The 21048-nt window shown below is 48.7% G+C and overlaps 1 protein-coding gene across 2 annotated transcripts; it reads left to right on the forward strand.

The window, feature by feature from the left end:
* The first annotated feature begins 878 nt into the window (after positions 1-878).
* On the forward strand, positions 879-20737 carry TICAM2 (TIR domain containing adaptor molecule 2). Of its 2 annotated transcripts, none has more exons than XM_081827211.1 (2): positions 879-1025; positions 18120-20737. In XM_081827211.1, the coding sequence occupies exon 2, from the start codon at positions 18176-18178 to the stop codon at positions 18890-18892; it is 717 nt and encodes a 238-aa protein (XP_081683337.1). In that variant the 5' UTR covers positions 879-1025; positions 18120-18175; the 3' UTR covers positions 18893-20737. The 2 variants fall into 2 exon arrangements, with proteins under 2 accessions (XP_081683337.1, XP_081683338.1); XM_081827212.1 differs by lacking the exon at positions 879-1025 and adding an exon at positions 9216-10023.
* The last annotated feature ends 311 nt before the right edge of the window (positions 20738-21048 follow it).

Raw genomic sequence — 21048 nt, forward strand, 5'->3', positions numbered from 1 at the left:
GCACCCACGGCCTCCAGGCCAGGGCGTCCGGGGACGTTAAAAAGCCGCAGCTGCGCAAGGAGCGTGCCTATTCGCCTGGGTGACAGTTCCCCCCCCCCGTCGCGCGCGACTGCCGTTCCTCCGCCCCCCCCTTCTGGCCCTCTCGTCCTTCTGCGCAGAGACCGCAGGAGGGTTCCTGGGACCGGCTGCCGCGGGGCCACCCTCTGCGGGTTCACGCCCCAGAGCCTACCCGCACAGAAGCCTGCGCGCCGGACCCGTATACTCTCCCTCCCCGCGGCGCGCGGGGGCGCAGGGCGTGGGCACGCGAGGGGCGGGGCCTGCGCGCCGGGCCGGGACACTCTCAGTCCCGGGGGCGCGCGGGGGCGGTGGGCGGGCACGCGAGGGGCGGGGCCTGCGCCTCGGACCCGTGTACTCTTCTTCCAGGCGGCGCGCGGGGGCAGAGGGCGTGGACACGCGAGGGGCGGGGCCTGCGCGTCGGACCCGTGTGCTCCCTCCAGGCGGCGCGCGGGGGCGGAGGGCGTGAGCGCGCGAGGGGCGGGGCCTGCGCGCCGGGCCGGGGTACTCTCAGTACCGGGGGCACGCGGGGGCGGAGGGCGTGGGTACGCGAGGGGCGGGGCCTGCGCGCCGGGCCGGGCACCCTCAGTCCCGGGGGCGCGCGGGGGCGGAGGGCGTGGGCACGCGAGGGGCGGGGCTTGCGCGCCGGGCCGGGGCACCCTCAGTCCCGGGGGCGCGCGGGGGCGGGGGGCGGGGCTTGCGCGCCGGGCCGGGGCACCCTCAGTCCCGGGGGCGCGCGGGGGCGGAGGGCGTGGGCACGCGAGGGGCGGGGCCTGCGCGCTGGGCCTGGCACCCTCAGTCCCGGGGGCGCGCGGGGGCGGAGGGCGTGGGCACGCGAGGAGCGGGGCCTGCGCGCTGGGCCGAGCACCCTCGGTCCCGCCACCGCCGGGGAAGTAGCGGCCGGCGGGTTCGGCGCCGGGGAGAGGAAGACGAGGGAGCTGCGGGGCCGGGCGCTGGCCGCCGCTGTGCAGGCGAGTAGCGGGCGCCTGGGCGGGAGCGGCGGCGGGGTAGCGGAGCTTGGGGCCGGCGGGCGCGCCTGCGTCCCTTCGGTGGGCGCTTGCCTCCCTCAGCAGTGAGAGTCGGCGCAGCCTTCTGCTTTGCTTCTCGTTTCCCTTTGACCAGAAAACCTGTTTTTGGGAAAAAATCTCAGAACAGAAGCAAGTGGCCGAGAGGTTCTTCGTGAGCCTCAGCCGGACCCACGGAGCGAACGCTGAAACTTTCGGTTTTGGTTTTTGTATTTGGCTGGCGTCTTGGCCAAAAGCTAATTTGGATAAAAGCACTCTGGATTGGCAGCTGTGAGCTAGTTTTCAGACAGTTAACTAAAAAAAGAAATCTTTAAAGGTAGGATGCATTTTAACGCTTGAAATAGTGTGTTGACTATAAATGGAGTTAACTCCATTTTATACCTCATTTATGTCGGAATGTAGGTGAGCAGGTAAGGAAAACTGCTGTACCTCCCTCTGAAGCACAGGAAATGTCAGTCACGTGTCCAGCTGTACGGAACTTGAAATGTAAATTATGTTTAGGCTGTGGAATCTTTGGCACCTTGTCTGTTGTCATTTGTTCCTCGTGGTGTTTTTATTTATGTAACAAGTACCTGCTAATAACTCTTGTTTTTAACACCCCCAGACCAGACTTCCCCTTCTAGGTCCCACCCATTTCTTTGTTCCCCTTTATTTAAGAACGAAACGAAAAGCAGCTCTTTGAATGAAAGACTTGCTTCCACGGTTCTAGTTACACTCCTGTTTCCTCCTGCCTCCTCTCCTCTCAGGCTGCCTCCATCACCCCCCGTGGCACTTGTGAAGTCCAGGGTCTGTGCCGGTTTTCTTTCTTTCTTTCTTTTTTAAAATATTTTATTTATTTATTTGACAGCGAGAGCAGGGAACACAAGCAGGGGGAGTGGGAGAGGGAGAAGCAGGCTTCCCGCTGAGCAGGGAGCCCAATGTGGGGCTCGATCCCAGGACCCTGGGATCATGACCAGAACTGAAGGCAGACGCTTAATGACTGAGCCACCCAAGCGCCCCAGTGCCGGTTTTTACCTTACACCACACGGTTGGTTGCTCCCTCGTCTTCCATGTTTTTTCTTCATTGGGCTTCCAGGTCACCACATTCTCCTGCATCTCCTTCTTTCTCCCCGGCCCCTCCTCCTGTGTCTCTAGGTTTCTGTTTCTTTTCCCAGCCACTGAATGTTGGCGTGCCAGCCGTAGCGCTCAGGGCTTGGACATACTCTCTTTCTGGCCGTGTACTTTCTCCCATCGCGGTTTCCACCCCAAGCCTTATTCCGTGGCTATAAATAACATCTGAGCTGGTGACCTCCAAATGTTTCGCTTTACTTCTGTCCTGAGTTCCAGATGCATATTTCCAGCTGTTTCCTCAGCAGCTCAGCTTAGAAGTCTGATGGGCATTTGAACTTAGGCTATCCAAACAGCATCGGTGAAACCACAACCACCCAGTCCGCCCTTCCTGCTTTCCCGTCCTTGACCTTCCCGACCACACTGGAGCTTACTCCCGTCGTTTCCGCTCAGACCCAACATCCAAGCAGCCAGCAAATTCTGTTAACTCTGACTTGAAAAAATACCTCGAATCTGACCACATTTCAACCGCTCTCCAACAAAAACTACAGTTTCCTCTTACCTAGATGACTGTAAGTCTCTCATTTGGTCCTCCTGCTTCTGCGCTTGTTCCTCTATGGTCTCTCTCCAAACAGCAGTGATTTTTTAAAAAATATAATCAACTTTCACTTCCCTTCAAAAATTTCCAATAGCTTCTCATCAAAATCATGACAACCGGACTCTTACGAATGCTTCAAAGCCCTGTGTAATTGAGCCTCCAAAAACTTCTCTGATCTTGTCTGTCCCCTTCACCCTTGCTCACTCCGCTGGTGAGGCTGACCTCACTGCTGTTCTTTTTGCTTGCAGTGGGCCTGGGCTCGACCCTCACAGGCTGTTCGCCTTCACTCCCCTCGCTTCCCCATTGAAATACTATCTCAGGGGTTACTGCCTTTTGGCTATTTTAACAGCCCTTTGCTCCTGACCTTTGGTGCGGGTTGCTGTTAGATACTGAATATGATTCTCTAGTATTCCACAAAGCCTGTGGCACCTTTAAATCATGGTGGGCGTCTAGGGTTCTCTAATACTAAAAACGCACAACCGTCTTTGTCTTGAGCGTCATTTTGATAAGTACAGTTTGCTGTTACATTCAGCGTTTTTATAAAATGTGCTTCCTAATTTGGAGAAGATTTCCCTTTACATATAGAAAATGAAAGAAAAATGGTCACTTTGCCAAAAAGAATGTGCAATGATTTTTTTTTCTCCCAATTCTTTTGTTTCATTAGGAAATGATAGTTGCCCGTTGGGAGGTTTTTCGAATGGCACTAGGAATAGGTAGTTTTAATGGGAAGAAGAAAAATGAAGGCACTTCTGGAAATATACAAGTTTCTGAGTTGTATGGTGACTAAGCCACTGTCAGAATATCAAGATTTTGTAGCAAATTTCAGGTTTCTTTTTAAAATATGTAGGGATAGAAGTGAAAAACAATATTTTTATTTTTACAAAAGGCTTTTGGGGGATAAAAGACTGTTTAATTTTTTTTTATTTTATTTAATTATTTGAGAGTGAGAGAGCACGAGAGAGGGAAGGGTCAGAGGGAGAAGCAGACTCCTCGCTGGGCAGGGAGCCCGATGCGGGATTCGATCCTGGGACTCCAGGATCATGACCTGAGCTGAAGGTAGTCGCTTAACCTGTTTCATTTTTAGTGCTGCTTTCTCACTTTTCTCCCAAGGAACTAGTTCTGTGATGACATCAGTAGCATGTGTACCTGCCTTCCCTTCTTTTAAAGAGAGGACAGAAATGCTCTCATTTCAGAATTGGGATTTCAGGTACTTGAATAAATATGTACAATGGAGGATTAAATAAACATTTAAAACGAGGGCATTTGGAGTACGGAACAAATTGAAGATAAGAACGGGTCAGTTAAGGAGAAGCCAGGAGTGGGGCGCCTGGGTGGCTCAGTTGGTTAAGCGACTGCCTTTGGCTCAGGTCATGATCCTGGAGTCCCGGGATTGAGTCCCGCATCGGGCTCCCTACTCGGCAGGGAGCCTGCTTCTCCCTCTGACCCTTCCCCCTCTCATGTGCTCTCTGTCTCAAATAAATAAATTAAAAAAATCTAAAAAAAAAAAAGGAGAAGCCAGGAGTGAAGTTAAAATCAGAACACCTGTCACAAGCTGCTGTGTGTTCAGCGCTCATTAACCTGGAGCTTCCCAGCAGCGGAGAAAGGAGGCCACACAGCTGGAAAAGCAGGTGCCCGTGAGGATCCGTTTGTGTGTTTTTGCTTTTATACATCCCAGAAGTAAAGTTTTTGCATTTGTTTCTGTTGTTTTATAAGTGATGAAACATTTACTTGCTCTAAGGACCTGTTGCCGGTATGAGGGAGGTACATATTCTGCCTTCTGGTGCTTTACAATAAAATAGAAAATTGGGGGCGCCTGGGTGGCTCAGGTCCTGATCTCAGGGTCCTGGGATCAGCCCCACATCGGCTCCCCAATCACTGGGGAGTCTGCTGCTCCCTCTGCCTCTCCCCCTACTGTTGCGCACACTCTCTCTCTCTCTCAAATAAATAAAATGTTAAATAAAGTAGAAAATCGGGGGAACCCTGTTTTGATTTAGAATTTAGCAAACCTGGACTCTTGGGAAGTTTGTGTATAGATTAAAAAACAGGAGAGCTAACAGTTAATCGTGGAGATGGGCTAAAGCCATCTGGAATGTGTAGATATGGCACATAAGCAATAAAACTGCCTGGAAATCAAGCTAACATGACTTCTGTTTAAAAATACAAAACCTGGAAAACCATTTTTTTTTAATTTACTAAAAAATGTTTTTTTCAGGTTGCATTATCATTGTAAAAAAAGAAGATATATCTACATAGAGAGATGCATATAGGTATATGTATATTCAGACATCTGGGGTACACAGATAACCAGTGTTACCTTTTTAGTATACTTTTTAACAATCTATTTTCCCTACAGCTTGTTTTGCAAAGCTGAGATCGTACTGTATATAAGATCAGACTGTATAGTCTACTTTTGTTCACTTATTATGGAAACATTTTCTCAGGTCCTTAAAATATTATTTCTAACATTTTTTATGATTTAATAGGATTCAGTCACACGAACACTATGGCATAGTTTGTGGTTGTCCTTCGCCAGTGTTTGGAGATTTTGATTGTTCACCTCCAGTAGAACTTTGACTAGCCTGGGATACTACACCCACGTTCTCTAATAATAAGAAAGTAGGGTCCTATATCTCAGACGTCAGAATTGCAGTGAGACATTCCCAGACATGCCTTGACAGGACGAAGCTGAGCTAGCCTGAGGAACTGAAAAAAAAAGACTATGTGTAGGGGGCTGGAGGAACCAGGGGAGAGAGACATGAGCTGAGGCTGGAGCTGAAAGAGCCCGATCATGCAGCATCTCATTTGCCTTTTTAAGAAATTCTGTGGGAGGCTTTCAGGGGTGGTCACTTTGTAGTGCATATAGATGTTGAATTATAATTCTGTACACCTGACACTTACATAATTAAAAAAAAAACTTCTTTTTTATTCTAAGAGCAGTAGGAAGCCCTTGCAGAATTGTAAACGGGAGTAATGTGATCAGACGATTGTGTTTGTAAAGACCACTGTAGCTGCCAAGCGGGGGAAGAAGCAGACTGACGAGGAAAGCATGTACCACACCAAGTGGGAAGAAGTGTAGTAGAAGGGTGTTGGTACAGAGGGAACATGGGAGGACTTGAGATGTATTTTGGAGGTTGAATAGACAGGACGTGGGGGAACAACTTAGAAGTGAAAGCATAGGAGAGCATCCAAATTCCATAGGAGAGGAAGGGGAAGGGGTCAGGGATGCCTCCAGGGTCTGGCTGTGGTCACTGGCCATAATGAAGTCTGGGAAGATGAGGCAGAAGGTACCTCCCAGGCCAGCAAGGAAATCAGAGTGCTGGGTGGTACATATTATCAGAGATGGAAACAAGATATTATGGGCATCCAGAGGAGCAGTAATGAACTCAGCCTGGAGAGAAAAGGAGATGTTTTCTGCCAAATATGATGCTTGGGATGTGTCTTGAATATACCATATTTATATTCACCTCATTTTTTAAAAAATGCAACATAATGGCTCATGTAAAAAATCCAACAAGGTATGTTTGGATTGGCTAGTTCCTCTTCTGATTGAGGCAGTAATTTATGTGATAGTGATGATGATGATGATGGTAAAGAGCTCTCTTTTTAGCTCTCTCTCTAAACCTAGAAGGCTGCATTAGTCTTATATTTGGAACAGTGTCTCATTCATTCAAAGGATATTCTTGAATGCTGATTATGCTCGAGATCCTGGAGATACCGCGGTGAACAGGACAGATTTGGTCATTGCCCTGATAGAGTTTACATTCTAGTGGGAAAAATGAGAAACTAAGCAGATACACGTACACGTCATTAACTGTAGTTGTGATCAGCGCTATGACACCACGGTAGAGGGTGCTAGGCTCCCATAACCTTGACCTTTCTAATACAGGCCTGGCACCTAAAATAAAAATGCAGGCACTGGTTCACTTTGACCATAAATAAATATCGGTGGGGAATATTTGACAGTTTATCCTTTCATTTATGTCGGCCTTTGCCATCCTTATGGATTCTGCATGACAGCCGATTGTCAATAATGTTATTTCAGTATAAGATCGAGTGGCTTCAAATTCTTATTGTATTCCTGAAGTTATTGAATACCCGAGTCGGATTTAAAAAGATTTCCAGTGTAAAGACGCCAAGGAAAAGTCCACGTGTTCCTTGTCTGGCTGGCATAGGTCCGTTCTTTGGCATCCTGGCAGCCTCATGGAGCTCGGCACTCCCATGCTGTATGTAGTCAGGGAATTACTGTAGTTCAGCATACTTTTTCTGGAAAGAGCCAGACAGTAAGTATCGTGGGCTCTTATGGGCCATATAGTTTCCGTTGGAACTACTCAACTCTGCCTCTCTTGCATGAAATTAGCCATAGACAACACATCAGTGAATGTGCATGGCTTTCTCCCAATAAAACTTTATTTACAAAAATGGGTGGCAGGCCGTGTTTTGCTGCTGACCTCTGCCGTAGTGCCTTGTTGTGAATGTGGATGCTCTATCCATCACGGTTCAGTTGCATAGAACAGAATCTGCTCTGGCTAGTTGAAGCAGAAGGGTATGTATGCATTGGAAGTTATTACAGGACTTAGAGTATCGTTGGGAAAGCTGAAGAGCTAGACTCCAGGTTGAGTTTCTAGGAACACTTCAGAGCACCACTTAGCAGACTCGGTCTCGCGGGGCTGGGCTTCTGCCATGGACGCTCCTGCCAGCCCAGCAAGCTGCTGGCTCTGGAATCACACCGTCCCTGCTGGAGCCTGCCTCTCCGTAGTTAACTCAGGCATGTGAGTACTTTGATTGGCAGAACTGAAGTTATACCTGGGATCTTACCTTCAGGGGAGCCTAGGAAATTCAGCTTTTAGTGCTTGTGGTACAGGAGGTATAGGAAGGTCTGCAAACAGGAAGTTGGGAGTCGATTTCGGATGAGCCAAGCTGCAGAGTCTGCTACAGAACACCCCGTTGGCGGCTTCACCTCCAGACTCTCCCCCGTCTTCGCATACTTGCACTTCCAGAAAGCGCTAGCAGCAACAGGATGCTGTCTCCCAGTATAACGCAGCTACCCCTCCTAGAAACAGAGGGGCGCTCACTTTCTCCCCGGAAGTCCCGTAGGTCCCCACATCATCACAGGCGTTATCCCGGGACCCAGCACTCTCAGGAGTCAGGTGGCCTCTCCTCTTCTAGAGAGGGGGAGAGTAGGAGAGACCGAGCCACCCAGGACCAGGAGCTTAACCGCTCAGCTCTAAGAAGCTCACACCCCTATTTGTCATTCTCTCTCTATGAGCAAATTCCCTCCATTTCTGAGCATTCCCAGTTTCTCTTCTCTTAACGAAATCTCCTCCTGACCCTACATTCCCTTGTAGCCGCTGGCCTCTTGTCTCCTTCTTAGCTAGGCTTTGCCCTTCCCGATGCCCCCATCTCCTGTAGACTCTTGAGCACACCACCGTCTCCTTTGGTGATTCCGCCGTTCCCCTGTAATCGCTCCCCGGGGCCTCGAGGTGCTAAGTGCTGTGGGCGCTGACCCCTGCCTGAAGCCCTCTCCTTTGGCTCCCAGTCCCATCCTGGGTCTGATTTCCCTGCTGCTCCGTTGCCACTCCTGCCCCTCCCGCCTGGCCCCTTCTCGTCCAGACGCCCCTTTGGCATCAACTCTGGTCTTCAGCTCTCTGCTCTTCTGCGTATTCCCAGGTGCTCACGATTTCATCTCCGGAGCCCCGCACCTACCCGTGTGAGTGCCTCCTGAACAGCTCCTCTTCTAGGTCACGGGGCAATCTCCCTGTGTCCCAGACTAGAGGAAGAGGTCACCCCCACCCCGCTCACATCAGCGGATGGCAACACCACGTGCCAGGCTACACAGGGCACCGGCTTGGGAGGCATACTGGCTTCTTTCTCCGTGAGCCCCTGTGACTCCCTGCAGATCTTTGTGTCCCCCCGTCCCTTCGTCCCTTCCTTAGTGCAGGGCTCTGCGTCCGCACCTGGGTTACTGCCACAGCCTCTCAGTGGGTGGTTCTCCCAGACTAGAGCTGTACACACCCCAGTCTGGTCTCCTGCCCTGCAGCGATGTGAAGCCGTCCTGAACAAGTCAGATCGTGTCTCTCCTACTCACACCTGCCAGGGGCTGTCTGCCTGCCAGCGTGATCACATTCAAAGTCCTTGGGTGCCTGGGTGGCTCAGTCGGTTAAGCATCTGCCTTCAGCTCAGGTCATGATCCCAGGGTGCTGGGATCGAGCCCCACTTCGGACTCCCTGCTCAGCGGGGAGCCTGCTTCTCCCTCCGGCCCCCCCACCCCCCGCTCATGCTCTCTCTCTCTCTTTCTTTCTCTCACTCTCTCTCAAATAAATAAATATAATCTTGGGGCACCTGGGTGGCTCAGTCATTGAGCGTCTGCCTTCGGCTCGGGTCATGGTCCCAGGGTCCTGGGATCGAGCCCCACATCGGGCTCCCTGCTTGGCAGAAAGTGTGTTTCTCCCTCTCCCACTCCCCCTGCTTCTGTTCCCTCTCTCGCTGTCTCTTTTTCTGTCAAATAAATAAAATCTTTTAAAAAAATAAAAATCTTAAAAAACACAAAGTCCTCAACAGAGTATGTCAGGCCCCTCCCTCACTAATCCTGTTTATCTCCATCCTTGTGTCTGACTGGTACCCTCCCCTCTCCCGCCCCCACATACCTGAGCCATATAAGCACCTGGTGCCAACCGATCCTAAGGTCCTTGGCTCTGTGGTGCCTCAGTGGTTTTGCAAATGCTGCTCGTCTTGCCCAGAAAGCGTCCACCTCCCTCGGCCTTACTCATGTACGTGTCCTCGGCTGCAGAGGTCCCTCCTGAGCGCTTCGGCAGCGCCCCTTGTCCTGGATGTAGCGCAAGCGCGGTGATTGTCGACATAGCCTGGCTTCACATCCCTAAAACCCAGAGGTCTTGGTGCAGAGTCAGTTTCCCACACTTGTTTATTACTAACGACGAGGCGTGCTAGTTGAAGAAACCATTGATGTTACGCGTATTCACCACAAGGTGGTGGTGTTCAAATAGGAAAGAAGAAGGCTCCTTGGGGGCTGCAGGATTCAGGCCCTGGATGCCTTCATCTGAAATGCCTTCTGTTCCTTACTTCACTTCCTGCTGTTGGGGAGCCTCTCTTCCCAAGTGGTAAAAATGCACGTATCTACACCTCATTCTAGGGCAACACACTCTTAAGGAAGGTTCTCAATTCTGAGTGTGGTTTCTACTGAATGCGAATCACTTGCACACCATCGTGAATTCCAAACGTTGTCGGTGAAACCATCGTCCATGGGGGACCAGCTCTCTTGCTCCGAAGGCTTTCACCTCGTGGGTAAGGTCCACCCACGTTCCGGGAGGCGGGGGTAGTCTGCTTGACTCACAGGATACCCCTTTACGTGGTAAACCCGTACGTCACAGTGGCATCTGGTCTGGCTTTTGAGCAACACCTGGGCCCCAGAGCCCAGCCAGGCAGACGCAGAAAATTAACCCTCACAAAGGTCTAGGGGAGAAAAGTCAACTGAGTGGGAAAGAGAAGTTCACAGTGGTGTTTGCCTTTAGCCAGGGACGGGGACAAGAGATCTGACGGCAGGAAGCACCCCGAGGAAGCCCTGGGCAGTTTCTGAGGAAGAGGGGCTGTCCTGGGAGGGGAGCTCTCCTCCTGCCTGGGACGTCCTCTGCTGGGGGTCTTACAGGCACTGGGGCCCAGAAAGAATGACAGCGCTGGGGACACAGCCATTTCCCCCTAACCGGTTCCATCCTGTACTGTTGATGTTTCAAAGGGAGCTGGAGGTTTGGGGCAGTCCTTAGGAAGGGGTTTGCTTTCCTATTTTACTGAGACTGTTGAAGTGGCCAGAAGGGAACTTTCATGGGTGTCCCCTGCTGCACGCACCCAGCCACCGTACCTGTCCTGTCTCTTCCGCCCTCTTTCATTTTCACTAGGGAAAACGGTCCTTTCTCTCCCCGGCGAAGGCAGACCCCCCATTGGTTGGTACACCGGATCCCCCCTTGCCCACATGGGCCATCCCTCCAGCAGCCCTCGTCTTTCTCTCCAGCATCACTCTCCACTAGCTCTTTCTCCTTAGGTAACAGTCATCTTTTTTTTAAAAGATTTCATTTATTTATTTGAGGGAGAGAGAGCATGAGCAGGGGGAGGGGCAGAGGGAGAAGCAGGCTTCCCACTGAGCAAGGAGTCGGATGAGGGGCTCTATCCCAGGACCCTGGGACCATGACCTGAGCCGAAGGCAGACGCTTCCCTGACTGAGCCACCCAGGCGCCCCACAGACAGTCCTCTTTGTAGCAAATCCTCTTAGGGCATCACACTTCCCCCAAACTCCTACCCCGTTTTTTTTCCCTTTATGGCAAAATGTTTCCAAGTAATTCTTTGTACTCAGTCTCGAATTTCTTTTCTCTTGAAGCCTGTGCAGTGAGGTTTCCCCCAAAGCTGCACACCCTACACCCTCCATCCAGGGCTCCTCGGGCGGCCTGGCTCATTTTGCCTCTGGAAGTGCTGCAAGACCATTACACGCTCCCTTTCCCTCGAACCGCCTCCTTCCCTTAGCGTCTTGGTCAGCACCACACTCTGCTGGTACTCCTCCAACCTTCCTAACCACTCACTCTCTGTTGTCTTTGCTGGTTCTTGCAGTTCTTGACCCGATAACGCTGGTGAGCCCTAGGGCTCCGCCCGTGGACCACTCCTTTTTCAGTCTGTACATCTTTAACAATCTCGTAAGTCTTTAGATTTCAAATACTGTATTTGAAATCTAAAGACAGTGATAAAAGCCAAATACACATCCCTGGGCTGGCCCTCTCCCCCACATTCCTGACTCTGTATCTTCTGCCTACTCAGCATCATGAGCAAATCCTGTCCCTTCAACCTTGAAAATACACCCACTTCCCACCGCATCCACTGCACCCTGGTTCAAGCCACAAGCCACCACGGTCCTCCTGGGCTCCTGCAATAGCCTCCTCCCCCCACTCGTGTTCTTGCTTCTCTTCGCTCTGTTCTCAGCGCGACAGAAGGGCTCCTGTGACAGAGAAGTCCTATCATGTCGTCCCTCTGCTCAAAACCTTCCCTTGGCGGCTCCTCCCCATTACCTCCTCCCTCTGGACTCCTGCTCACAAGCCCCACTGCACCCCCACCTCATCAGGCATTAGGCCCTCTCCTGTCTCAGGGCCGGGATGTTCTTCCTCCAGATGCTCGCACAGATGCCTTCCCTCACCCATGTCTTATTAAGATGGGTCCGTTGTTCCCTGACATGTGCATTTAAAAACAAATAAACAAAACTTCCTCCAACAGTCCTTTCTGTTTACCTTTTTCCCCCTAACACTTAACCACTTTCTTACATACTGTACGAGTGTGCATATATATTTTATACTCTATTATGTGTTATACATATTTCCTTTTTTATTGTCTATCTACCTTTACCGGAATTTAAGCTTCATGAGAGCAAGGATATTTTCTGCTTTGTTCACTGCTGAATTTCAGCTATTAGAGCACTGTAGATGGTTAACTAAATATTTGTTGAATGAATGAATTCAGACCGTGCCTTTTTAGTAACTGCTTACCGTGCCGGATGCTTTTCTTTCACTCTAAAGAAAAACAAGCTTCCTCTTTGGGAATTTGTTTGTATTTTTTTTTTAAGTTTATTTATTTACTTACTTTTTAGTAAGCTCTACGCCCCACATGGGGCTCGAACTCATGATCCCGAGATCAGGAGTCGTGCACTCCACGGAGTGAGCCAGCCAGGCACCCCTGTTTGTATTTTATAGATTCAGCCTCAGCGTGTCATCAAATTACACATCCTCACCCTGCGGTCCTGAGGGGATGGACCCGAGTCGAGTGAGAAAGCAGCCTGAATTTTAGAATTCATAAGCATCTAGAACATAGCCCTAGAAGTACCACGAATTTTTAAAAATAAAGGGCAGCGTGTTTCTCAAAAATGCCATTTGGGCAAGGAGGAAACGCTATGAAGAAGAGGGGTGATCAGGCTTCCTCCTGACAAGTCTGAAGGAATGCTCTCAGTCTCTGTAGATCCATTTGCATTTTCTGAATTTGGATATAAATGGAATCAGATTCTGTACTTTTTTTTTTTTTTTTGATCTGGCTTCCTTCATACAACATAATGAGTTTGGGATTCGGTCCACATCAGTGCATTTATCAGTAGCTAATTCCTTACTATTGCCGAGCAGTCTTCCGCGATATGGACATCAAACGGTTTGATTCTCCCTTCCCCTCTTGATGGACGTTTCTCAGGTCCTCCTCATTTCTGTAAACTGGTAATTGTATCTAAAGACTTGGTCGGAGTCGGGCTAAACATTTTTGGCAAGACTACATGATGCGTTATGCTGGGTACATATCGAATTGCATCAGAAGGCGCATACGGTCTGGTTGTGATTGGGAAGGCTGAGCATTTGATTGAGGGCAGTGAATCTGTTCTATCTTTGAATTTTGTGTTACATTCATTGAATTTCTATTTCAGATGCATTGGGTTTTATTCTGATTTTTTTTCCAGTCTCTGTAGCGATGTATTTTTTTCAAACGGCTTTATTGTCACGGCCTTTTGCCCCTGCATGTTCTCTGATTTTTTTCAAGCCTTTCCGCCATGTTCATCTGATTTGGTTTTGATCATGTTTATTCCATTCATTGCCTTCTCTGTTTTTTCCTAATGGCGTTAGACCCTCTATTCATCTGCAGTCTCTCTCTTCATGTAATTCTGTTCTCCCAGCTTCGATATTTTTGTTTCTTTGGTTACCCATTCTCTTCAGTGTGGCGTAGGGCAGTGCCCCTCAGAGTGATTGTCTACGATACTGTAAGAAGCGCACACCGAAGGTAAACCGTGCTACTTTCTTCTTCGAAAATGTCCTGCAGGGGCGCCTGGCTGGCTTGGTCGGAAGAGCATGCCGACTCTTGATCTTGGGGTCGTGAGTTCAAACCCCATGTTGGGTGTGGAGATTACTTAAAAATAAAATCTTACCAAAAAGAAAGAAAGAAAATGTCTTGCTCTGAGAAAAACGTCAGCTGAGCTGAAAAGCATACTTACCTGATGGGGTTGGCGCCAGACCGATCAGAGGCCAGCCGCTTGTCCCCGGACCACACTTGGAGTAGCCCCGTCCTAGAGCCTATGCACTGCTTCTGTAAATTTTTCTTTAGCTCCCTTGTTAGGTATCTAATAACCGTAACAGCTGCCAACATGTTTGAGAACTGTTCTCAGCCATTTTGATCTTCATAAAACCCCTCAAGGTAGGTACTGTGATGATCACCATTTTATACACATGATGAAGTTAAAGCACAGAGATACCAAGCAACTTGGACTAAGTCACACAGTATTTTTATAGCAGGGCGTTGGGATTTACATTCAGGCAGTCAGATTCCAGAGCACATAGTCTTTTTTTTTTTTTAAGATTTATTTATTTATTAGCAGGAGTGTGCACCGGGGGGGGGGGGGGGGGATAGGGAGAGAGAATCTTAAGCAGACTCTCCGCTGAGCGCAGAGCCCGACGACCCCGGGGCTCTATCCTACAACCCTGTGATCATGACCTGAGCTGAAACCAAGAGCCAGACGCTTAACCGACTGAGTCTCCCAGGCGCCCCCAGAGCACACAGTCTTGATGAAAATGGAATTTTTTTGTCTTTTGCATGCTATTATTCTTCTTAATATTCTTTTTCGTTTCCTATAGTCTGTATGGCTACTTGCCAAGAATGCACATTTGTCATACTCCTCTTTTCACCTTACTCCCCTTTAATGTGAGGGATCCTATTGGGACCCTCTTTGGCCAGATACAAGGTGAGTACATTCTGGACTCCCCTTCCTTCTTATCTAGGACCTGTTGATCTTCCCTTCAGAACTTCAGCTCAAGGACTTCATTCTGATGGGTTTTTTTCCACAGAATTGTTGCCCTCAGAGGACGTCATTAGCTCGGTGGGGCTGTTGTCAGCAGCTTTGGTCTTAGATCTTTTCTGGGACAAGGGGTGGAGGTAGGGATGTCATTCTTTCAGGTTAAAAGCGCACCCACACACACCCACACACAAAAGTTTCAGTCTTACAGAGAGTAATTTGGCCAAATCTCTCATTATTACAAACGCATTTGTCCTTTGATGTAGAAATCCCATTTGGGGAGATTACTCTGCAAATGAACTTGCACACCTATGGAATGACTTTTATAGAAAGCTGCTCTCTGCAGCATTGTTCATAATAGTAGCAGACTGGGAAGAGCTCACATATCCGAGAACAGGGAACAATTATGGTACAACCACGTGGTGGAAGATTTTGTTGTAAAGAAGAATGAAGAAGTTATTGCTACTGTGGAAAGCTCTGAGCTTAGAGTATTAATGGGAAAAGCAATCTCTGTCCGCTGCTGTTTTGCAGTGGGTGTGTGTGTTTTTTTACACACGTAAATGATACTTTTTTATGAAAAGGAAAGAAAAAGATATATATTCATAAAGAAACAGTGGAAGGATATAGAAGAAACTAATAAAAGTGGTCACTGGTAGGAGGCCGTGGGGGCAATAGGCGGGATGGGGAAGTGAGAATTTTCACTATCAACGTTTTCAAAGTCATTAGGTATTTCAGCCACTACCTTTTCTTAAAAAGTAAATGAAAAAATGTATACACAGATGTCTTCATTCCTGTGACCAGTGACTCCGTGTGCCTCTCCCCAGCAGCCGCCTTCATGCTCCTTCCATTTCACTGAGGGGAAGAAGGTGTTTTCAGTCTGCATCTGCCTGTCGCTGACGGGGAGGGGACCTTCCAGAATCTTCCCGGGCTCCTTCCATCAGCCTTTCATGCCTGCCTTGCATTGTGGGAAAGCCCTCTGGTAGATGGAGTCTGGCTCGGCGGGAGCACAGTCATGTTCTCTCCGGTCCTTCCAGCCTTGAGCACCACAGTCCCGGATGGAGGTCATCTGCCCATCTAGGAAGCACTGTGGTGCCAGCAGAGGCCGCCCTCCGGCTCACAGCTGTGCACGTCTCTTTCCCGTGGCCGGCTCCTTGCTCTCTGCCTCCACATTAGAAGGTTATAGTGAAGTTTTCCAGACGTTGTCGCTCACCCTCTTCTCTCTGGGCTGGGGAGGAGGGCTCTGGAGTGGGTTGGAACAGCACCATCATAGATTTCTGGAAGCTTTTGCTCTTTTTTTGCTGACCAGTGTTTAAGAAAAACGAGACCTAAAGTTGCAGTTCTCTTCTTTTGTTACTTATTTTTGTTCATATCAAGAGATTCCGTGAGTCTGGCTTGACACATCATTTTACCCTAGTAGTTTGTAGTTTGGGACACTTTTTATGAATATCTGTTGTCTTACTCCAAGCATATTTACCTGCAGTGGCTAGTTAGGAAGGTAATGGTCTTAGGTTGGTTTAACATTTTAATTGACACTGTAAATAGGGTCTTCTGAACGCTTAACAATTTTTTTGAAATTATAAAATAGTTAACATACAGTGTTGTGTTAGTTTCAGGCATACAACATAGCGATTCAAAAATTCTATACGTCGCTCGACAATTATTATTTAATATGCAGGAGAAGTTTTTTTCTTCAGCTTTGCAGAGTGACACCTTTTTCCGTAACACAATAACAGAGTCAGCAGTGAATCTTAACCAGTGAAGAGTCCAAATTCACGCGGTTTTGTTATTAGGAATGTATGTATTAGCGTTTGAGAGGTATGCCTTAAAGTATCTCTCGGTAGCTGTCATAATATACTGTGGAGTAGAATTTAAAGTACAGACATGATACATTTACTAGAGTAGCCAGCAGTCCCCTCACTGTTCAGAGGGAGTAGCAAACCCTTTCACTCCTTAGGTACATTAGAAAGAAATGCTCTGTGTTTTTCCTTATCTTTTCTTCCCATAACAGTTCTTCATAATGTTTGCTGAGTGGTTTCTTCTAACCTTGAATTATCTTGGTACATGTAAGCTGTGTTATCTATGTCATGATGATCGTAAGCCTAATTAAATTCTTGACTTGAACTCTGGTCTTTGTTCATAAACAATAAATTTAAAAGCTCTGGAATAGAGCCCCACCCTTTTTTTTGAAGTATGAAACCTGTATTTATCTGTTCTAAATTTTCTATCTTTTGATAAAAGAATCCCTCTTGAAACTGCCTGTTTGGGGGTTCTGTTAACAACACTGCTGAAGATTTGCTTAAACCAGATTCAGTGAAGCACTTTTCTTTCACAGAGGATCTAATTCTTCCACTCTGACTTCAGAATTTTTATAAAATAACACAACGAGGGGCGCCTGGGTGGCTCAGTCAGTTAAGCATCCGACTCTTGATTTGAGTTCAGGTTATCATCTCGGGGTCATGAGATCGAGCCCCACTCAGTGTGGAGCCTACTTGGGATTCTGTCCTTCTCCCTCTGCCCTTCCCCGCTCATGCTCGCTCGCTCTCTCTCTAAAATAAATAAATAAATGAAATAACAGAATGAGGATAGACTATAATGATTCTTTGTTGATTTCACCGGAGAAGATCCGTAGCCTTTGTTTCCAGATTTCACTCCCAAACCCAGAAGTTAATTTTTTCCTGAGGTGAGTACTCAGTTTTCTGAAGCATTCCCAGGATTAGCTAGAAAAAGGTATCCCTTACTTTCCCCAACCCTATAATCGCCCTGCCAGCCCCACACCACTGCCTGACCCCCAGCCGGCGGAAGAGCTCCGAGCCAGTGAACCCCAGACGTTGTTTCATTCGACCTTTCAGATCTTCTCTCTGTGCTGAGTTAGTCGAAATGCCAGCTGGTCGTCTTGGTATTTATGTTCTGTTTTGTATTTGTGTTTGATACGAAAATAAGTTGAGTATTTAATATTTGAGTATTCTGTCGCTCTCAACTTTTCTGTTTCTAGTTTACACGATAACTCGAGAATGAAAAAGTTGGATTTAGGGGCACCTGGGTGGCTCAGTCATTGAGCGTCTGCCTTCAGCTCAGGTCATGATCTCAGGGTCCTGGGATCGAGTCCCACATCGGGCTCCCTGTTCAGCAGGGAGTCTGCTTCTCCCTCTACCACTCCCCCTGCTTGTGTTCCCTCTCTCACTGTGTCTCTCTCTGTCAAATAAATAAATAAAATTCAAAAAAAAAAAAAGTTGGATTTAAACTCCATAGGGACAGACTGGCATGGTACCGTCTCGTCTCACTCAAATACCAAAGCAGTTGACTTTATTCTGGAGGTTTATAATACCATGTCAGATTTCCAACGGTCTCCTGTTCCATTAAAGGGACTCCCTGTTCCTCTCCCCCTTGACCACCCGTGGTAGTCCTCCTGAAGCTCATAGAAGACGAGGGGTTTCCTTTCCCCAAGATCCGATTGACATTTCTTCCTCAGGACCTCTATATTATGATCTCTTTGAGGCTTTCAGGTTGAATGAAAAAATATTTTTTTTTCCATTTGTAATGTTTGGATGACATTCACAACATTCGCTCGCTTTGTTATTTCTTCTCTTTGTAGAATGAAAAGAAATGTTGAGAAAGAAGTAAAGCTCTCGTCCTCTGCCTCAGATATTTATGATGGGTGTCGGGAAGTCTAAAATAGACCCCTGCCCTCTCTCTCTCTCTTGGGGTAAAAGCCCCGGGGTGGAAATGAGTCAGAGATGCCAGAAGTCAGTTTCCAAGACACCTGACGACCTCTCCCTGTGCCATCTGGCTGAGCCTGGCCCCGCGGCCCTGGTGTCCGCTGGGGAGCACGAGGGAGCCGAGGGCCGGGGAGACATGTCGGAGAAGGAGGATGAGGACGAGGACGAGGTGTTCCTCAAGTTCGTGATCCTGCACGCGGAGGACGACACAGACGAGGCCCTCAGAGTCCAGAACGTGCTGGAGAACGACTTCGGCATCAAGCCCGGGATCATCTTTGCCGAGATGCCCTGCGGCCGGCAGCACCTGCAGAACTTGGACGACGCCGTGAACGGGTCTGCGTGGACCATCTTGTTACTGACCGAGAACTTCCTGAGAGACACCTGGTGCAAGTTCCAGTTCTACACGTCGCTCATGAACTCGGTGAACAGGCAGCACAAGTACAACTCGGTCATCCCCCTGCGGCCCCTGCACAGGCCCCTGCCCCGCGACAGGACTCCCTTCGCTCTGCGGACCATCAATGCCCTGGAGGAAGAGAGTCGGGGCTTCCCCACCCAAGTCGAAAGAATCTTCCAGGAGTCCGTGTATCAGATCCAACAGGCTCTGTGGAAGGAGAGCCGAAGCAGTGGCCGCCACCAGGCCCTCTCCTGAGATGGAGCCCCCAACACGCGGCTGGCTAGCTCTCGTCTGGCAAAGGCCACCGCTTGTCTCCACTTAAGAAGGCGCAGCTCTGGCAAGAAGTTGACAGAAGCTGACACAAACCCAGGCGCTCAAGCACGATACATTTCTGCGGGACACCACGTAGACTTTGGAAGTACTTTTCCATATTTCGGATAAACTTGAGACTGTCCGAGCTTCGAGAACATTCCTCTTTTCCTTTTCTGGGTCCGTGCGTGTCACAAAGGATAGCCTTCATTTGCATCCCTTGTGTCAGTCCTTGAACACAGACTTCGGTGAGAGATGCTGTACAGATATGATGACGCTTCCATTTATTCGCAAAGGACACGCGGGACAGAAGGTCCCCAGGAGATCTGACCGCCCTTCCTTGGGAGGCCCCTCTCAGAAGCGCCCCAGTGGAGCGTGGCTGGTCTCGTGGTCCCGACGAGAACATTCAGAATGTTGAGTAACGATGCCTACGAAATTAAAAGCCGATGCGAGAGTGGTGGGGCGCTTTACAAGACACCGATCGACTGTTGTTTTTCTTTCTGCTGGAATTGGGGGATTTGGAGACAGTGCCTACCATTGACTAGCCACCCATTTGGTGGCGCTGTGGCTAGGGGACTCCGGGGAGCCCTGTCCTGAGGTCCCCTAGAGCCTCAAGCTCTTGTTAGGTCATCCGTAACCAGGGCTTCATGCACACGGTTTCTGAAACGTGTGTGTGTCCTTGGCTCGGTGTTCTCCTTCATCTCTCTCAGGGCAGCCTTTAAAAAATTCCTCTCACAGGGCTCTACCCAGGAAGTATTTCTCAGCTCGGTGATCAGAGTAGCCTCAGCGTGTGCGCGTCTGTACGTCGTAGATTATCCACAGACTTAGGATGGAAGCAGGAGACACGTTCTGTGTGCCGCATCACAGCCTCCCGCAGAGGCCTACCCAGCCCTGTCCCGTCCCCTCATGCCCTCCTGGCTCACCTGCAGCTGAGGGAGAGACCTCAGGTACAGACGGGCGACGAGCTGGAGTGCGAGTCACGTCATGTTGTAACAAGCAGAGCGGCCGCTGGGGACCAGGAGACCTGGTTCCTGTCCAGTCTCTGCTGCTCGGGCTGAATGTGATCTTCTCCTCCTTTATCTGTGACATGAAAGGCTTGAATTGATGGAGCTCTAAAGGGCCTTTGTCCTCTCTCAGAATGTGAACAACTAGGCACCAGAAAAGGGGACAAGCGAAAAAACAACAATTTTGTAATGTGATGTGTAATAAGTTGCAGGAGGCTTAAGATAGGCTCCCAATGAAAGGATATGCTAATGTGTTGACGGCATAATTGATTTCCGATGCTATCTGCTACACTTTCATAGTCAAAACTGAATTACAATACTTGCTTACTCAGAGTCTTTTAAAATACATTTTTTGTAGGGATTGTTGAGTAAAGACGTTCTGCCTGATGTTTCTTTCTCCTTATCCTCACTTCGTGTCTCCTCCTAGTCCTGGGGTCTGCTCACATCTTTCTGCCTCCACCTCTTCATAGCCATGACCGAATGTTCTGCGAGGAACTTTTCCCATAATCCTGCAAGTAAGTCAAACCTCCTACTTTATAGTACTCCTTGAAGAAGAGATTGTTTTCATTGTGCGGTGACATTTGCTTAAAGTCCTTTTCTATCATAGTAGCTTACTACTCACTTTTCTTTTTCAGTTTTAATAATACGCTTTTTTTCCCCCTCTGTGGCTTCATCTATCTCCAATTTCATATAGTAAAAAAACATTAACCCACCCTTCCTGCTTACTACCAAAGCGGGAGCCATGGATGCTGGATGGTGTTTTTTAAATAAATGTTTCTGTTCATTACCCTTGACTACACTTGATTATTTCCAACTCCAGGGAAGACTGTGGGAAAGTATTTTGAAAAAAAGGCATTAATCTGTACTCCTCCACAGAGTACCAGGCACAGCGTCTCCTTCAATCTGGAGTGAAATACATTTTTTGTAATGAAGAAAAATATGAAGTCCTGAATAACTGTGTATGTTGCAATTAACTGCTGTAAAAAGAACTACCAAAGAACTATACCGAGGATGACAAGAAGTCAAGGTGCAGCCTTGGTTGTGTGTTTGTGTGTGTGTACGTATGTGTAGATCAGATTTACACGCACACGGAAATTC

This window comes from Leptonychotes weddellii, chromosome 7 (assembly GCF_054177405.1).
Source record: "Leptonychotes weddellii isolate Sample4059 chromosome 7, ASM5417740v2, whole genome shotgun sequence".
Lineage (NCBI taxonomy): Eukaryota > Metazoa > Chordata > Mammalia > Carnivora > Phocidae > Leptonychotes > Leptonychotes weddellii.